At 33.4% G+C, this 19,230-nt stretch overlaps 1 protein-coding gene across 3 annotated transcripts; it reads left to right on the top strand.

The window, feature by feature from the left end:
* The first annotated feature begins 1,326 nt into the window (after nt 1-1,326).
* LOC119611112 (glutamate receptor ionotropic, kainate 2) lies at nt 1,327-18,751 on the top strand. Of its 3 annotated transcripts, none has more exons than XM_037966579.1 (6): nt 1,327-1,413; nt 10,242-10,952; nt 11,134-11,473; nt 17,341-17,534; nt 17,607-17,908; nt 17,977-18,751. In XM_037966579.1, the coding sequence occupies exons 2-6, from the start codon at nt 10,494-10,496 to the stop codon at nt 18,629-18,631; spliced, it is 1,950 nt and encodes a 649-aa protein (XP_037822507.1). In that variant the 5' UTR covers nt 1,327-1,413; nt 10,242-10,493; the 3' UTR covers nt 18,632-18,751. The 3 variants fall into 3 exon arrangements, with proteins under 3 accessions (XP_037822507.1, XP_037822509.1, XP_037822508.1); XM_037966581.1 differs by having other exon boundaries at nt 1,327-1,459; XM_037966580.1 differs by having other exon boundaries at nt 1,328-1,459; nt 10,168-10,952.
* The last annotated feature ends 479 nt before the right edge of the window (nt 18,752-19,230 follow it).

The following is a 19,230-nucleotide window of genomic DNA, read 5'->3' as shown; positions in this document are numbered from 1 at the left end:
TCTGTTCTAGTTCTGTTCTAGTTCTGTTCTAGTTCTGTTCTAGTTCTGTTCTAGTTCTGTTCTAGTTCTGTTCTAGTTCTGTTCTAGTTCTGTTCTAGTTCTGTTCTAGTTCTGTTCTAGTTCTGTTCTAGTTCTGTTCTAGTTTGTTCTAGTTCTGTTCTAGTTCTGTTCTAGTTCTGTTCTAGTTCTGTTCTAGTTCTGTTCTAGTTCTGTTCTAGTTCTGTTCTAGTTCTGTTCTAGTTCTGTTCTAGTTCTGTTCTAGTTCTGTTTAGTTCTGTTCTAGTTCTGTTCTAGTTCTGTTCTAGTTCTGTTCTAGTTCTGTTCTAGTTCTGTTCTTGTTCTGTTCTAGTTCTGTTCTAGTTCTGTTCTAGTTCTGTTCTAGTTCTGTTCTAGTTCTGTTCTAGTTCTGTTCTAGTTCTAGTGCTGTTCTAGTTCTGTTCTAGTTCTGTTCTAGTTCTGTTCTAGTTCTGTTCTAGTTCTGTTCTGGTTCTGTTCTAGTTCTGTTCTAGTTCTGTTCTAGTTCTGTTCTAGTTCTGTTCTAGTTCTGTTCTAGTTCTGTTCTAGTTCTGTTCTAGTTCTGTTCTGTTCTAGTTCTGTTCTAGTTCTGTTCTAGTTCTGTTCTAGTTCTGTTCTGTTCTAGTTCTGTTCTAGTTCTGTTCTAGTTCTGTTCTAGTTCTGTTCTAGTTCTGTTCTAGTTCTGTTCTAGTTCTGTTCTAGTTCTGTTCTAGTTCTGTTCTAGTTCTGTTCTAGTTCTGTTCTAGTTCTGTTCTAGTTCTGTTCTAGTTCTGTTCTAGTTCTGTTCTAGTTCTGTTCTAGTTCTGTTTCTAGTTCTGTTCTAGTTCTGTTCTAGTTCTGTTCTAGTTCTGTTCTAGTTCTGTTCTAGTTCTGTTCTAGTTCTGTTCTAGTTCTGTTCTAGTTCCGTTCTAGTTCTGTTCTAATTCTGTTCTAGTTCTGTACTAGTTCTATTTTAGTTCTATTCTAGTTTAGTTTTAGTTCTTGTCTAGTTCTGTTTTAGTTTTATTCCAGTTCTGTTATTGTTTAGGTCTTCAAACTTGATTTTAACAGCTGACACAAATCAAATTTCAACAGGATTAAAGTCCTTATAACTTCCCCTGTACTTATTTTTTGTGAACTTTTGTAATATTTGTACTACATACAGTCTAGTTAGTCCCATATAAGCATTGCAATTGTATGACTCTATTCTGTTTTCATTTGTTTGACATGTTGTAATAATATCAAATATAAAAAATATGATTTTGACTTTATACACTTTATTTAAATCAACATTTTTGATTAGTTCGTTAATAACTTCAAGCGGTAACGGTTCGAAAATTTCAGCTGGCGGGCGGTTTTGAAAAGTTTTTTTTGTTGTGGAAAAAAAGAATAATTTTGAAAAAATATATTATTAAAAAAGTATGATTACAATTGCATATAAAAACAGCTATTAAGTTGAAATCAAGTAATAATAATAAAAAATTATAAAAGCATTAAAATATTAATTATAAAACAAATTGAAATATTAAAACGAATAAATGGAAATATACTCGCACAAAAATGAAATAGAAATCGAAATTAAAAAAAAAAATCAATTTCAACATTTTGTTTTTAATTATTAGTCTAAAAATTTTGTAAAAACAAGTTGGAATTTATTTAAAACTAAATTATACAATTTTTCGAACTTTAAGAAATATTTCTTTATATATTTTCTTTAATTGCGTTTTTTGTTTTTAGGTTTTTCTTATTTTATCAGTAAATATCAGATAATGAGAAGGAAGTTCGAATGTTTGTAAACATTGGAGTACACTGTACATACATATAAGTACGACCTAATGTTTATTTACATATTTATTTAATCAGCTACAAAATTGACCTCATTAAAACCATAGTTATTTGTCTATGCTTAATAAGAAAATTTCTACGTTTTTGTGAAGTTGGGAAAAATATGACCTTTAAGATATTCTGCAAAAAGTGTTTTATAAATATTTATAATAAACAAGTATTTAATATTGTTTGGAAATATATATTTATTCTGAAGGCTTTTTTTACAACTTCCGTCGGCACGGTGTGAACGATTTATAATAATATGGCCCAAACCTGTTGCTATTTTTTTCTATTGAATTTCGATCATATTTTTAAAAATTTATCAAGTTATTATTTTAATAATCTTTTTTTCAAAAACAAATTTTTTCATTTGTTTATTTCTAACGCGTCGTATAAGTATTAAAAGTAAAACTCGATAATTAAATATTACTTATACGCACTGGTTTAACTTTATCAGCGAATAAAACGATAGGGACTGAAAAAAAATATTTTGGAAAAATTATTTGAACTTATTTTGAAAATACGGATTTTTATTTGAATATAAAACAAGTAAGAAAGTATAGTCGGGCGTGACCTACCATATGATACCCTACACCTGTTATGAATATTAAATGTGATTTATTTTTCATAATAAAGCATTTGTCTTCAATATTACCTTGTTCCGATACATTTTAGCAGTTTATGGATGAAAAACTAATTTTCTGAAAGAGGCTTTATGTGGAGGCTAGGGGCAAATATGGACCAAGCCCGATAAAATTATGTGAATATATTTATATTTATATAATATTTATTTGTGCTGAATTTCATCGCGATATTTGTGTTAATATCAGTTAATTTTGGAGTAATTTCGAGTAATTTTCTGAAGGGGACTTTGTATGGGAGTTAGGGTCAAATGAGGCCCGATCTTTATGAAATTTGGCAAGGTCATCGATATACAGGTATATTTAACATAATTATGAGCTCATAAGCCTTTTTCGGGGTGTTCTTTTGTATAAGGGCTAGGTGAAATAATGGTCCGATTTTAACCATTTTCAATACGCTTCGTCTTTGGGCCAAAAAAAGTGCGTGTGCCAAATTTCATCCAATTGTGTTGAAAATTGCGACCTGTACCTAGCGCAAAATGTTTATATGGACAACCAGCCAGACGGACGGGCGGACATAGCTTAATCGAATCAGAAAATAATCCTAAGCCGATTGGTATACTTTAAGATATTAAACGAATATTTTTGTATGTTACAAACATCAGCACAAACCCAATATACCCTCCCCACTAAAGTGGTGTAGGGTATAAAAACCTCATTAAAGGTGCAATATGTGTATTATTCCATTCTCACGCTGTCGTGACTGTGGCAGACACGAACTGTTTTATTTTGGATTTGATAAGTCCTCATTTTATGCTTAAATTTTAGGATAAGTTAGCTTTTGGGCTCTTCGGAACCTGTTGTGTGATCCTTTATATGTAGTTTTGGTGAGTGAATCATCTTCAAAGTAGAATTGTCGTTCAACGAATTCAGAACAGACAATAGTCTAGTCTACAATCTAGTCTATAGTCTAGTCTATAGTCTAGTCTATAGTCTAGTCTATAGTCTAGTCTATAGTCCTAGTCTATAGTCATCTAGTCTAGTCTATAGTCTAGTCTATAGTCTAGTCTATAGTCTAGTCTATAGTCTAGTCTATAGTCTAGTCTATAGTCTAGTCTATAGTCTAGTCTATAGTCTAGTCTATAGTCTAGTCTATAGTCTAGTCTATAGTCTAGTCTATAGTCTAGTCTATAGTCTAGTCTATAGTCTAGTCTATAGTCTAGTCTATAGTCTAGTCTATAGTCTAGTCTAGTCTAGTCTACAGTCTAGTCTATAGTCTAGTCTATAGTCTAGTCTATAGTCTAGTCTATAGTCTAGTTATCATAAATCTTGCATATGATACCCGGTGTTAAAAAAAACAACGGGTTATGTCGGATTCCTACCGACTAAAGCACCTCCTCGTCATCCATATACCCTGCGGGACTGTCATTCAAGATACTACATCGCAGGGGTGGAAGGGCTTAGTTGCCCTCTGTCAAATATTGTTCTAAGGTTTTCCTTCTTTCCTCTTCATTCCTTAGTTTTATATGAATTCGCTTTATCATGGTGCATATTGCTTCCCAGTTTTCCATCTTGTATAGTAGAATGTTCAAAATATTATGAGTATTCAATTGTTGCCCAACAATTCCTTCTGCACATTGCCTTTCGTCGTTAAACCTTGGACAATAAAACATTACATGCTCCGGGTTTTCCTCTATGTTTGGGCAGTGTGGGCAGAGCGGGGAGCCGTCTAGTCCAAATTTATGCAGGTAACTCCTGTAGCCTCCGTGTCCAGATAGGAACTGTGTGAGATAATAATCTGTCTCCCCGTGTTTCCTGTTTATCCATACTTTTATATTAGGTATGATTTTGAAAGTCCATCTTCCTTTGTGACTTTCTTCCCATCGGGATTGCCAAATACTCAGCGATGTTTCTCTTTCCAGCTTTTTCGCATAGCTGAGATTTTGGTTTCCCCTTCTCTTCCACTCGTAAATTCGATTTGCTTCGTCAGCTAGAATGTCTATGGGAATCATTCCCGATATGACATACGCCGCATCATCTGATGTTGTACGATAGGAACAACATGCACGCAGGGCACATAGTCTATAGACTGATAAGACAGATTTAACTGTTGATCTTACATTAAAGGCTTTAGACCAAATAGGGGCTGCGTACAGGATCAACGAGGTAATTACAGAGTTTATAATTTTTCTCTTCGATTGCCTTGGACCTCCTAGGTTTGGCATCATTCTTTCGATAGCAACTCTTACGTTTGCTGCTTTCTGAGATATATAGTCGCTATGAGCTTTAAAGTTTAGCTTTGCATCGATCATCATACCTAAGTATTTTATATGCGATTTAGACACCACCTCATACATCCCCACATTTACATTTATGTATTTCGGTTTCCGTCGGTTACTGATTAAAACGACTTCCGTTTTATGTTCGGCTAGATCTAGTCCAGCGCTTTTCATCCACGATCTTATGACTTCGATAACTTCATTTGCTATAAGTTGTATTTCGTCTATAAATCTTGCCGAGACTGTTACTGCAATGTCATCCGCAAAGCCGATAATGTTCGCTTCGTCCGGGATTGCCAGTGTAAGAACGTCGTTGTACATAATGTTCCACAACAGAGGTCCTAACACGGAGCCCTGGGGGACCCCTGCCGTGACCTTATGCATCTTAACACCTTCTTCTGTGTCATAGCACAGTCTTCTATTAGAGAAGTAGCTACTAATAATCAGAGTCAAATAATCTGGTACTCCAAGTCTGCGAAGAGTTTGTAATATTAAACCCCAGTTAGCAGAGTTAAATGCGTTTTTTACATCTAGCGTAATAATCGCACAGTATTTCTTGTTTGCCCCTTTGCCCTCTATTGCCTTTTGTGCTGTTTCCGTGACCATATGAATTGCGTCTATGGTTGATCTTGCTTTACGAAAGCCATATTGGTAGCTTGACAGACCGTTTTTCGCTTCAACGATTGGTAACAAGCGACTGTATATTATTTTCTCCAGTAGTTTCCCTATTGTGTCCAGTAGACATATTGGTCTGTACGCCGACGGGTCACCAATAGGTTTATTTGGTTTTGGGATTAGTACCAGTGTCTGTTTCTTCCAGGGGTCTGGGAAAATACCTTCCCTCAAGCATTGGTTAAACAGGTCGGGCACTTTCCTGATTGCAAGCTTAAAAGCTGCGTTTGGTATGCCATCTGGGCCAGGAGCCTTTCTATCTCCAATTTTGCTTGATAAATGGATCACTTCATCCTCCGTTACTGGTGATATGTTTCCTGCATCTTCTGTTCTATACGACAAGTTAACTAAACTTTGCTGTTCCGGAAACAGTGTCCTAACAATCTTGTCCAGTAAATGTGGACAAGTAGGCTGTGGGGATTTTTTTCCTTTGAGCCTCGACGTGACCACCCTATAGGCTTTGCCCCATGGATCGGAGTCAGCTTCCAAACATATCTGTTTGAAGCAGATTCTTTTACTACGTGCAATGGCATTTTGGAATTCTCGTCTTGATTTTTGATATTCTAGACTGCGTACTTCAAAGTCCAATCTTCCTCTCGCGCGTTGGGCTTTTCTTCTAGCTCTTAGGCATTCTTTCCTTAGGTTGCTAATTTCGTCATTCCACCAATAGTTTGGATTACGGTTTTTTGACAATCTGCGCCTTGGCATTGCGATATCACATGCTCTCTTCAGCTTGTCGATTATATACCTCGCTTTATACTCTGCTGTACCTTCTATTTCAGTAGTTTGTGAAATCTCCTGGGTAAAAATGACCTTGTTAAGCTTTTTTGAGGCCCAACCTATATACCTGGTATTACACCTATTTGGCGTAGGTTGCGTTCTGCTATTGTTATTTACAGAGAATATTATAGATTGGTGGTCGCTGTGCGTGTATTGATCGCTGACGCTCCATTCTATATCTCTAGCCAGCGAGTTACTTACAAATGTGATGTCCACCACAGAACAGGTTCCCCTAGCCATGAATGTTGGCTTACTACCATTGTTGGCTAGCACAAGATCGGACCTTGAGAATGTCTCCAGTAGAATACGTCCCCTTTTATTGGTGTATCGGCTTCCCCATTCAACTGCCCATGCGTTGAAATCTCCCGCTATGATTTTTGGGTTGTGAAGATTTGCATCCCTCACAAGTCGATGTAACATTCGTTGGTATTGTTCTATTGTTGCACTAGGTGGTGCATAGCAACTGTATATATAAACACCACCAATTTTTGCCATTACGAAACCATCTTCTGGTTGTTTTGAAATTTCTTCGATGGCCTGGTTTCCACAGGACCATATAGCAGCTTTGTTAGACAAATCCTTCACCCATACAGCGTTGTGCATGTTTTTATACTGTTCACTTAGGATGGCGACATCAACACGAGTTTCGCAGATAATCTGTGAAAGCAGGTCCTGTGTCGCCTTACAATGGTTGAGGTTAAGTTGAAGTAACCTCATTTGCGTAACTTGGTAAGAGCCTGTTTAAATACAGGACATCTCCCGCTACCTGCTACATGAATAATGTCTACGGATCCTCGTTGTTTACAGAACATACACTCCGGTTTTTTAGTACAGTCTTTAGCAATATGACCGATATCGCCACACCTCCTACACATTTTGGATCTGTCTTGAGCATTGGTACAATTTGTTGCAATGTGTCCAAATTCAAGACATCTGTAACACCTTTTAAGGGACATTTTTTCCCTAATCCTACAGATGACCCATCCGATTCGGATTTTACCCGTTTTCAATACTCTTCGACCCATGTCCGTTGGTAATGAAATAACTGCTGTTTGTGTATCTCCGTAGCTTTTCCTAAGGCTCTTGATATCCGATTCTTTTATTCCTTCCACTTCGAATTGTTCCGTCAGGGCATCGCATATTTCTTGTTTTGTGGTAACCTCGTCAATGTCCTTACATTCAATAAACATCTCCTTTTTATGGGTTCTAATCTCCGCTTGTTGGCCAATACTTTTTTCCATCTGACCATGGAACTTATCCACAATATCTTTACTCGCTGATTTGATCTCTAGTAGTAAATCACCTCTTTGAGTTCTTCTTATGCGCGAAACGTTCTCTCCAAGATCTTTTAAAGTTGGGTCTGCCTTTATTTTGCGTAATATATCTGCGTAGGTAGTTTCTCCCTTTGCAGATATTATCATCGCATCTGTCTTGACTGGTCTCTTCCGCGAGTTTTTCTTACGTTTGACTGTTTTCCATTCTTCGTTTTTCGAATTTTTGGTATCCTCCACAGGTTGCCATTTTCCATTTCAATCTTCTTCTTGGTTTTTTGAATAACCTTTTTGCTTCTTTTCGGGGTTTGCATTGTTGTAGGGCTATCTACAGGTTCTCTACTCCTCTTTCTGTCTTTGTCTATAGTCTAGTCTATAGTCTAGTCTATAGTCTAGTCTATAGTCTAGTCTATAGTCTAGTCTAGTCTAGTCTAGTAGTCTAGTCTAAGTCTAGTCTATAGTCTAGTCTATAGTCTAGTCTATAGTCTAGTCTATAGTCAGTCTATAGTCTAGTACTATAGTCTAGTCTATAGTCTAGTCTATAGTCTAGTCTATAGTCTAGTCTATAGTCTAGTCTATAGTCTAGTATAGTCTAGTCTATAGTCTAGTCTATAGTCTAGTCTATAGTCTAGTCTATAGTCTAGTCTATAGTCTAGTCTATAGTCTAGTCTATAGTCTAGTCTATAGTCTAGTCTATAGTCTAGTCTATAGTCTAGTCTATAGTCTAGTCTATAGTCTAGTCTATAGTCTAGTCTATAGTTAGTCTATAGTCTAGTCTATAGTCTAGTCTATAGTCTAGTCTATCGTCTAGTCTAGTCTATAGTCTAGTCTATAGTCTAGTCTATAGTCTAGTCTATAGTCTAGTCTATAGTCTAGTCTATAGTCTAGTCTATAGTCTAGTCTATAGTCTAGTCTATAGTCTAGTCTATAGTCTAGTCTATAGTCTAGTCTATAGTCTAGTCTATAGTCTAGTCTATAGTCTAGTCTATAGTCTAGTCTATAGTCTAGTCTATAGTCTAGTCTATGTCTAGTCTATAGTCTAGTCATAGTCTAGTCTATAGTCTAGTCTATAGTCTAGTCTATAGTCTAGTCTATAGTCTAGTCTATAGTCTAGTCTATAGTCTAGTCTATAGTCTAGTCTATAGTCTAGTCTATAGTCTAGTCTATAGTCTAGTCTATAGTCTAGTCTATGTCTAGGCTATAGTCTGGTCTATAGTCTAGTCTATAGTCTAGTCTATAGTCTAGTCTATAGTCTAGTCTATAGTCTAGTCTGTAGTCTAGTCTATAGTCTAGTCTATAGTCTAGTCTATAGTCTAGTCTATAGTCTAGTCTATAGTCTAGTCTATAGTCTAGTCTATAGTCTAGTCTATAGTCTAGTCTATAGTCTAGTCTATAGTCTAGTCTATAGTCTAGTCTATAGTCTAGTCTATAGTCTAGTCTATAGTCTAGTCTATAGTCTAGTCTATAGTCTAGTCTATAGTCTAGTCTAGTCTAGTCTATAGTCTAGTCTATAGTCTAGTAGTCTAGTCTATAGTCTAGTCTATAGTCTAGTCTATAGTCTAGTCTATAGTCTAGTCTATAGTCTAGTCTATAGTCTAGTCTATAGTCTAGTCTATAGTCTAGTCTATAGTCTAGTCTATAGTCTAGTCTATAGTCTAGTCTATAGTCTAGTCTATAGTCTAGTCTATAGTCTAGTCTATAGTCTAGTCTATAGTCTAGTCTATAGTCTAGTCTATAGCCTAGTCTATAGTCTAGTCTATAGTCTAGTCTATAGTCTAGTCTATAGTCTAGTCTATAGTCTAGTCTATAGTCTAGTCTATAGTCTAGTCTATAGTCTAGTCTATAGACTAGTCTATAGTCTAGTGTATAGTCTAGTCTATAGTTCCTTAGGTTTGTTAAACTGGTATACGATTTGGATCTAATTTCTACTAATTTTCTAGTTCTTGACAATGACAGAGAAAGTGTGTCAGTAGTTCACTGTCCTCTGCATACATCACATTCAGTGCCCGTAGACTCGTTACTCCCACAGAGAAGACTTCTGGTTATCCTTTAGTTTGGGTTGCGTCATTTTGTAGTTGAATTTTCCTTGTCAGGTTAACTTCTTCCACTTCTTTTCCCTTAATAGGAGGTGAATATTCCCTTTTATTACCTATTATCCTCGAATGGCTAGTACAGATACACATTTAATCTAACCCATTCAACTAGTTCAGTGTGGAAGGTTGTGTTGTTTTCTGGAAGACGATAAAATATTTCGGCTTCTGACATTAAAGTGTGCCTGATCTATCCATTTACCAGCATATTCTCACGGATGTTAGTTATAATCGTTGTCATGATTCGCTATTTAGGATCAATGGTCAATAGCCTCTATGGTGTGTCAATTATAACACCTAAGTTTTTAACGCTTTCCATCATTGGTATATAAATATTTGCGAGAAGACAGGGTTCAATGTACTTAGTCATTTTTCTTGGGAAAATATAGATTTTAGTCTTCGCCGGGTATACATAAAGCTGTCTTGGTTAAGCCTATCCAAAGGTCATGTTCTGGGCTTCAGCGGCATTTTTACAATAAATAAATCATCAGCATAGACAGATCTAAGTTGTTATTAGATTAGGGTCCTTATGAGGCTAATCATCATGGTAATTAAGAGTCAAGTTCAGCTTTCAGAAGCTATCTCATGACTATAATATAATAAAATTAAAAATTTCTAATTTCTAAATTTTTGAAATTTTGTTCTATAAACATTTAATTTTAAAAAAATTTAGTGTAAAACTACGTGTAAAAGTAAAAATATATTTTAACAAATTAAATTTTGAAATTTTGTTCTTAACACGCACAGTTCTAACGAGATATAAACGTTTGTTATTGCATGCCACACGTTGCATGCTAAATCAACAACAGTATGAACAAACGACGGCCTAAAAAGAAAAAGTTGCAACAATACATACAAATTCAGCTACAACATTTTGCACGTATCGTAATAAAATATCTCATCGTATAAATAGAAATATATATAAATTTATATCACAATAATTACAAGCACAATTCGATTGGAGGCGAAGAAGTATACAGTAAAGTGTAGAGTACAAACATGGCTACCGGCATTGAATTGTTAGTGGCATCAGCCTTGTGTTTAATGTGTCCCAATGAAACGGTACAATATCCTGCCGGACTTTTGCATCTTGATGCTAATGGAGAGATAACAACACGTGTAGAGCTGAAACCCTTAGAAGAGAAAGCAGATGTACCATTGGATGATGTACCTATTGAAACATTGGAGACCATCGCACTGAAAGCACAAAAGTTAACGAAATTAAGAGAATGGATTAATGGACGTCATTTGCGTATAGCGACACTAGAGGATTATCCTTTAAGCTATACCAGACGCTACGATAATGGTACAGTTGTGGGTTTGGGAGTAGCATTCGAATTGATTGATTTTCTAAAAGAGAAATTCAACTTTACCTATGAGGTCCTGGTGCCGGAAGACAATATCATTGGTTCGAAAACGGATTTCGCTAAAAGTTTAATAGAAATGTTAAATACAACGGTAAGTTTTTGAAAATTATTTAAAATACTAAAACAAAAGTTTACAAAAAAGTTCAAAGATTCCTTAGAAACTTCAGTTTACTTCGTATGAGAATAATTAGCTTTTGCGAACTTTTGTAAATTTTACCTTTCATAAGTCGATCTTTGAAAATTTTCTTAAACATTTTTGGTTTATTTTTCAGGAAGCTGATATTGCTGCTGCCTTCTTACCATTACTGTCGGAACAGCGCGGCTTTGTTTTCTATTCTACTACGACCTTAGATGAAGGCGAATGGATAATGGTTATGCAACGTCCTAATGAATCAGCTACGGGTTCTGGTTTAATGGCACCTTTCGATTATTGGGTGTGGATTTTAATTTTTATTTCTCTGCTTACTGTTGGTCCTGTTATTTATTTCTTGATAATATTGCGCAATAAATTGACGGGTGATACGGAACAGAAACCTTATTCTTTGGGCCATTGCGCTTGGTTCGTTTATGGTGCTCTAATGAAACAGGGCAGTATTTTATCGCCAATTGCAGGTAAGTTAAATTACAATTACAAATTAGTTTATAAAAATCGATCCATAATTGATTATGGACCTCTTTCTGTAATTCCTTAATGCTTAGTCCGATTTCTATAAAATGTCACATGTCTAAAGAGGAAGTGTTGTTGATGTTAATGTTTTGAATTTTCATGACATTAACCTATACGTGATGTATCTCTAGGTATACGGTTGGGGTCCGCATACCGCTATATCCACCCCGTATCATATACACTTGAAACCCAACGCTTAGTAACACAGTCATTATATATACGGGCATTAACCTATATTGGCTACCCACTATACCCAAAAATGCTCTGACGTTATCTTGCACGGAATAGTAGAATAGTCTTCCTGACTAATAGAAACTAAGGCTGCATATAGATTGCCAAATTTGGGTGGGAGCTTTCCACAAAACCGAACCGAGTCAAGACTCCATAGGGAAATAAAATTACTCAGTTTGTTAACATAGTAAGTAGTTTACTACGTTTGAACTGGCAAATACAATCAGAAGGATTGAGAGACCATTGAGTCTAGACTCGGATAATTCACAAAGGTTTGATATAAAGTATTTCTTAAGGAATATATTCCTACTGATAGTTAATACAAGATGTCAAAGTGATTTACGTAAACATCTGCCTTGAAGGCGTAATTTCACGGTGGTCTTTTTCATTCATAAGGTGAGCTTTTCTGGCGACTTACCACCCTTTGTGTATCTTACACGTCCGTGTCAATTTTTTGTTCATGATTTTGTCGGCCCATGTACAAGCACTGTGCTCAAGTACTCGGGCTATCTAATCTCTTACCAATACTGCCCAGTTGCTTATCATTCGAACAACTTCACTTCCGTTTACAACCACGCAGATGGAATGGTCTCTGTTGAGTCGGCAGCAGCACCTAGAGACATAATCAGTAGATCAAAACACGAATCCATCAAAAAGTCCGAGAACTTGTTGTCTTCGCAGAGAACATACTGCGGTAAATCTGGTGTGAACAGATGTAAACGCTGAACATAAGCGTAGGGAAAATTCAATGGTATCACATTTATATACAACCTAACATCCGTCGCCTTTCAACCCAGCACACTTCTCATTCATTCGACATACTTTTTCTAGGTATACATCTTTTACCAACACTCTCCTCCCGCGAAATTTGGACTTCTCCAATAACCAGGACAAGACAAAGTTGAAACTCTACTTTGTGGGCTAAAGGATCCGTGGTTACGTAGTTAGTTATTTAGTTAGTTAGTTAGTTAGTTAATTAGTTAGTTAATTTAGTAGTTAGTTAGTTAATTATTAGTTAATGTTAATAGGTAGTTAGTTAGTAGTTAGTTAGTTAGTTAGTTAGTTAGTTGTTAGTAGTTAGTTAGTAGTTAGTAGTTAGTAGTTAGTTAGTTAGTTAGTTAGTTAGTAGTTAGTTAGTTAGTTAGTTAGTTAGTTAGTAGTTAGTTAGTTAGTTAGTTAGTTAGTAGTGTTAGTTAGTTAGTTAGTTAGTTAGTAGTTAGTTAGTTAGTAGTTAGTTAGTTAGTTAGTAGTTAGTAGTTAGTTAGTTAGTTAGTTAGGTTAGTTAGTTAGTTAGTTAGTTAGTTAGTTAGTAGTTAGTAGTTAGTAGTTAGTTAGTTAGTAGTTAGTTAGTTAGTTAGTTAGTGGTTAGTTAGTTAGTTAGTTAGTTAGTTAGTTAGTAGTTAGTTAGTTAGTTAGTAGTTAGTTAGTTAGTTAGTTAGTTAGTTAGTAGTAGTTAGTTAGTTAGTAGTAGTTAGGTTAGTTAGTTAGTTAGTTAGTTAGTTCGTTAGTTAGTTAGTTAGTTAGTTAGTTAGTTAGTTAGTTAGTTAGTTAGTTAGTTAGTAGTTAGTTAGTTGTTAGTTAGTTAGTAGTTAGTTAGTTAGTTAGTTAGGTTAGTTAGTTAGTTAGTAGTTAGTTAGTTAGTTAGTTAGTTAGTTAGTTAGTTAGTTAGTTAGTTAGTTAGTTAGTTAGTTAGTTAGTTAGTTAGTTAGTTAGTTAGTTAGTTAGTTAGTTAGTTAGTTAGTTAGTTAGTTAGTTAGTTAGTTAGTTAGTTAGTTAGTTAGTTAGTTAGTTAGTTAGTTAGTTAGTTAGTTAGTTAGTTAGTTAGTTAGTTAGTTAGTTAGTTAGTTAGTTAGTTAGTTAGTTAGTTAGTTAGTTAGTTAGTTAGTTAGTTAGTTAGTAGTTAGTTAGTTAGTTAGTTAGTTAGTTAGTAGTTAGTTAGTTAGTTAGTTAGTTAGTTAGTTAGTTAGTTAGTTAGTTAGTAGTTAGTTAGTTAGTTAGTTAGTTAGTTAGTTAGTTAGTTAGTTAGTTAGTTAGTTAGTTAGTTAGTTAGTTAGTTAGTTAGTAGTTAGTTAGTTAGTTAGTTAGTTAGTTAGTAGTTAGTTAGTTAGTTAGTTAGTTAGTTAGTTAGTTAGTTAGTTAGTTAGTTAGTTAGTTAGTTAGTTAGTTAGTTAGTTAGTTAGTTAGTTAGTTAGTTAGTAGTTAGTTAGTTAGTTAGTTAGTTAGTTAGTTAGTTAGTTAGTTAGTTAGTTAGTTAGTTAGTTAGTTAGTTAGTTAGTAGTTAGTTAGTTAGTTAGTTAGTTAGTTAGTTAGTTAGTAGTTAGTTAGTTAGTAGTTAGTTAGTTAGTTAGTTAGTTAGTTAGTTAGTTAGTTAGTTAGTTAGTAGTTAGTTAGTTAGTTAGTTAGTTAGTTAGTTAGTTAGTTAGTTAGTTAGTAGTTAGTTAGTTAGTTAGTTAGTTAGTTAGTAGTTAGTAGTTAGTTAGTTAGTTAGTTAGTTAGTTAGTTAGTTAGTTAGTTAGTTAGTTAGTTAGTTAGTTAGTTAGTTAGTTAGTTAGTTAGTTAGTAGTTAGTTAGTTAGTTAGTTAGTTAGTTAGTTAGTTAGTTAGTTAGTTAGTTAGTTAGTTAGTTAGTTAGTTAGTTAGTTAGTTAGTTAGTTAGTTAGTTAGTTAGTTAGTTAGTTAGTTAGTTAGTTAGTTAGTTAGTTAGTTAGTTAGTTAGTTAGTTAGTTAGTTAGTTAGTTAGTTAGTTAGTTAGTTAGTTAGTTAGTTAGTTTAGTTAGTTAGTTAGTTAGTTAGTAGTTAGTTAGTTAGTAGTTAGTTAGTTAGTTAGTTAGTAGTAGTTAGTTAGTAGTTAGTTAGTTAGTTAGTTAGTTAGTTAGTTAGTTAGTTAGTTAGTTAGTTAGTTAGTTAGTTAGTTAGTTAGTTAGTTAGTTAGTTAGTTAGTTAGTTAGTTAGTTAGTTAGTTAGTTAGTTAGTTAGTTCGTTAGTTAGTTAGTTAGTTAGTAGTTAGTAGTTAGTTAGTTAGTTAGTTAGTTAGTTAGTTAGTTAGTTAGTTAGTTAGTTAGTTAGTTAGTTAGTTAGTTAGTTAGTTAGTAGTTAGTTAGTTAGTTAGTTAGTTAGTTAGTTAGTAGTTAGTTAGTTAGTTAGTTAGTTAGTAGTTAGTTAGTTAGTTAGTTAGTTAGTTAGTTAGTTAGTTAGTTAGTTAGTTAGTTAGTTAGTTAGTTAGTTAGTTAGTTAGTTAGTTAGTTAGTTAGTTAGTAGTTAGTTAGTTAGTTAGTTAGTAGTAGTTAGTTAGTAGTTAGTTAGTTAGTTAGTTAGTAGTTAGTTAGTTAGTTAGTTAGTTAGTTAGTTAGTTAGTTAGTAGTAGTTAGTTAGTAGTTAGTTAGTTAGTTAGTTAGTTAGTTAGTTAGTTAGTTAGTTAGTTAGTAGTTAGTTAGTTAGTTAGTTAGTAGTTAGTTAGTTAGTTAGTTAGTTAGTTAGTTAGTTAGTTAGTAGTTAGTTAGTTAGTTAGTTAGTTAGTTAGTTAGTTAGTTAGTTAGTTAGTTTAGTTAGTTAGTTAGTTAGTTAGTTAGTTAGTTAGTTAGTTAGTTAGTTAGTTAGTTAGTTAGTTAGTTAGTTAGTTAGTTAGTTAGTTAGTTAGTTAGTTAGTAGTTAGTTAGTAGTTAGTTAGTTAGTTAGTTAGTAGTTAGTTAGTTAGTTAGTTAGTTAGTTAGTTAGTTAGTAGTTAGTTAGTTAGTTAGTTAGTTAGTAGTTAGTTAGTTAGTAGTTAGTTAGTTAGTTAGTTAGTTAGTTAGTTAGTTAGTTAGTTAGTTAGTTAGTAGTTAGTTAGTTAGTTAGTTAGTTAGTTAGTTAGTTAGTTAGTTAGTTAGTTAGTTAGTTAGTAGTTAGTTAGTTAGTAGTTAGTAGTTAGTTAGTTAGTTAGTTAGTTAGTTAGTTAGTTAGTTAGTTAGTTAGTTAGTTAGTTAGTTAGTTAGTTAGTTAGTTAGTTAGTTAGTTAGTAGTTAGTTAGTTAGTTAGTTAGTAGTTAGTTAGTTAGTTAGTTAGTTAGTTAGTTAGTTAGTTAGTTAGTTAGTTAGTAGTTAGTTAGTTAGTTAGTTAGTTAGTTAGTTAGTTAGTTAGTTAGTTAGTTAGTAGTTAGTTAGTTAGTAGTTAGTTAGTTAGTTAGTTAGTTAGTTAGTTAGTTAGTTAGTAGTTAGTTAGTTAGTTAGTTAGTTAGTAGTTAGTTAGTAGTTAGTTAGTTAGTTAGTTAGTAGTTAGTTAGTTAGTTAGTTAGTTAGTTAGTTAGTTAGTTAGTTAGTTAGTTAGTTAGTTAGTTAGTTAGTTAGTTAGTTAGTTAGTTAGTTAGTTAGTTAGTTAGTTAGTTAGTTAGTTAGTTAGTTAGTTAGTTAGTTAGTTAGTTAGTTAGTTAGTTAGTTAGTTAGTTAGTAGTTAGTTAGTTAGTTAGTTAGTTAGTTAGTTAGTTAGTTAGTTAGTTAGTAGTTAGTTAGTTAGTTAGTTAGTTAGTTAGTTAGTTAGTTAGTTAGTTAGTTAGTAGTTAGTTAGTTAGTAGTTAGTTAGTTAGTTAGTTAGTAGTTAGTTAGTTAGTTAGTTAGTTAGTTAGTTAGTTAGTTAGTAGTTAGTTAGTTAGTTAGTTAGTTAGTTAGTTAGTTAGTTAGTTAGTTAGTTAGTTAGTTAGTTAGTTAGTTAGTTAGTTAGTTAGTTAGTTAGTTAGTTAGTTAGTTAGTTAGTTAGTTAGTTAGTTAGTTAGTAGTTAGTTAGTTAGTTAGTTAGTTGGTTAGTTAGTTAGTTAGTTAGTTAGTTAGTTAGTTAGTTAGTTAGTTAGTTAAATACACTAAATACTGTCACTGCCAAAACAAAAAGGGTTTATTTACAAATTAAAATGCCATAAGTCCTGCGTAAAAGTAAACATTTAAACAAAATAATCAAAATAATGACAGGAAAACTACATACTAGTCCTCTCTGCATGTAGAATTTTTAATTTATTATAGCAATTATGCACATTAAACAAATTGTTTAAAACATTGTTGTTTTATTAGCAATTATAGCTAATAAACGTTTTATTTGTTTTTCAACGCCCCTTCCCATAGGTCAATTTTATATTTGCATAATAAACGATTATTCCATTATAATTTCATAAAATATGCAAATTTATACATTTTCTTTTTTTTTTGTTTGACTAACTATAAATTAAAAGAATAAATATTAGTTTAAGTAATAAAATCAATAATTTTTTTTAAATGTTTGTATGTAAAATATGAAAAAAGTCAAACCAAAGCAATCACCGTTCGTATCATGAGTAATGGAAATGTAAACATTATATTATCTCTGTGACACCATCAGTTAGGGATAATCACAGGATCTATAACTTTTAAATCCAAGCAAGTAGAAAATGAATATGCAAAGAGTTCCGGGAAGTTTTGACAAATCTCTGCATAACTGATTCTAATGTTTAAAGGTTTAGTGCAAGTATGGATCGATCTTTGCAAACTGTGATTAGCCTAAATGCATAGTACAAAAACAACAATAAAATATTCCTTTTTTATGTTTAATTTACAAATAATTCTGTTCGTCTTTTTTTTTTGTAGATTCAACACGTTTATTATTTGCAACCTGGTGGATATTCATCACAATATTGACCTCATTTTATACGGCAAATTTAACTGCTTTTCTCACGCTATCAAAGTTTACATTGCCCTTTAATACGGTCAACGATATATTGATGAAAAATAAACATTTCGTTTCACACCGTGGTAGTGGTGTTGAGTATGCTATAACAACGGTAAGATTCCAGCGATTCAAAATTACTCCTCAATTACGCATATTTTAATGACGTTTAATTGTCTATTTGCAGACCAATGAAAGTTTATCGATGCTTAGTCGTATGGCTCAACAGAATTATGCCGTCTTTACCGATTTCACTAATGACACCTTGAATTTGCTAAACTATGTTGAAAATAATGGTTATGTATTTGTGCGCGATCGACCGGCCATTACGCATGCTCTATATTTGGATTATCGTTATCGTAAAACTATTAGTTTGACCAATGAGAAGATTCACTGTCCATTCGCTAAGGCTAAGGAGCCGTTTTTGAAAAAGAAACGTTCATTTGCTTATCCGATCGGTAGCAATTTGAGTGATTTGTTTGATCGAGAGTGAGTATGATCATAGAATTTAGTTATAGCTCCTTGCACTTCACTACTTCAATTCTAATGAATTTCAGATTACTTAATCTTGTTGAATCGGGCATTATAAAACATCTGTCGGCTAAAGATTTACCCAATGCCGAAATCTGCCCTCAAGATTTGGGTGGCACTGAAAGGCAATTGCGCAATGGTGATCTTATGATGACCTATTACATTATGTTTGCCGGTTTCGCTACAGCTATTGTTGTCTTTAGTACAGAACTTATCTTTCGTTATATCAACAGTCGTCATGATTCGCACAATCAATGGGCCACCCATGGTGTGGGTCGTACACCGAATGGTCATCAAATTAAACCACACAAATGGTTTTGGCGTAAGGGCAGTTCGGATAGTGCTAAACGATTACTTAATGGTTCGCAACCGAGTAATATTACCCCACCGCCGCCTTATCAAAGTATTTTCAGCAGTAAAGGTCGTCAAGATGATAAGAGTATGAAGCGTTGGCATCAGGCGGTAAATTTTGGTGCTAATGGCAATGGTGGAGGTTTTGGAGCTTTGAGACCGGCGGTAGCTGATTCTCAATATGGTGGCATGGGTATAACATCTACAGGTCTAAGGAAATTTATAAATGGTCGAGAATATATGGTCTATCGTACACCCGATGGTCAAAGTCAATTGGTACCGGTTAGAGTGCCTTCAGCAGCTTTATTTCAGTATACTTATACGGAATAAGCAATTTTTGATGACAAGATTTGGTAGATTTTGGTTACAATTTTATTTAATTCGTTTTATTTACTATATGTGTTTTAGATTTTAGTGAAAATATTTTATTATATCTATCTTTTAAATCAATAAAGTTTACTCTTCATAGTTGTGATAAAATCGAACATGGTATTTGCACACGCCCCTTACGCTAGTGAAAAAATCTGATTTCATTTGTTTTAATTGCCTCTGTAACTAACCATCCATAATTATAATGTTTTTTGGTTTGTTACAAACAAATAATTGTTCGTTGTATTGTTTGTAAATGTGACAATTATATATATTAATCGTGATTACATAAACATCAATCAAAGTTACAATAAAGTACAAAAGAAGATAAGGGCTGGACGTAAAGTACATATTGTTGTAATGGATAAAAAATATACATACAAGAGAATAACAATGTGTCGATAATGTTTGGTGGTGTAAACTATAATTATATTGAGTATTAAAATGAAGTAATCAAATTTAGTCGAGGTAGAGTTCAAAAATATTTGTGAGAACAAATATCAGGAACAAAACATTAATATTTTAAACACACATAACTCCAATTTGAATAATAAAATTGT

The sequence above is a fragment of the Lucilia sericata genome, unplaced genomic scaffold (assembly GCF_015586225.1).
Source record: "Lucilia sericata isolate MDLA Ls3-8-SP2 unplaced genomic scaffold, ASM1558622v1 Contig001365F_arrow, whole genome shotgun sequence".
In the NCBI taxonomy this organism is placed as follows: Eukaryota; Metazoa; Arthropoda; class Insecta; order Diptera; family Calliphoridae; genus Lucilia; species Lucilia sericata.
The sequence above is the reverse complement of the archived record's forward strand: the minus strand, read 5'-3'. Positions and strand labels throughout refer to the sequence as shown.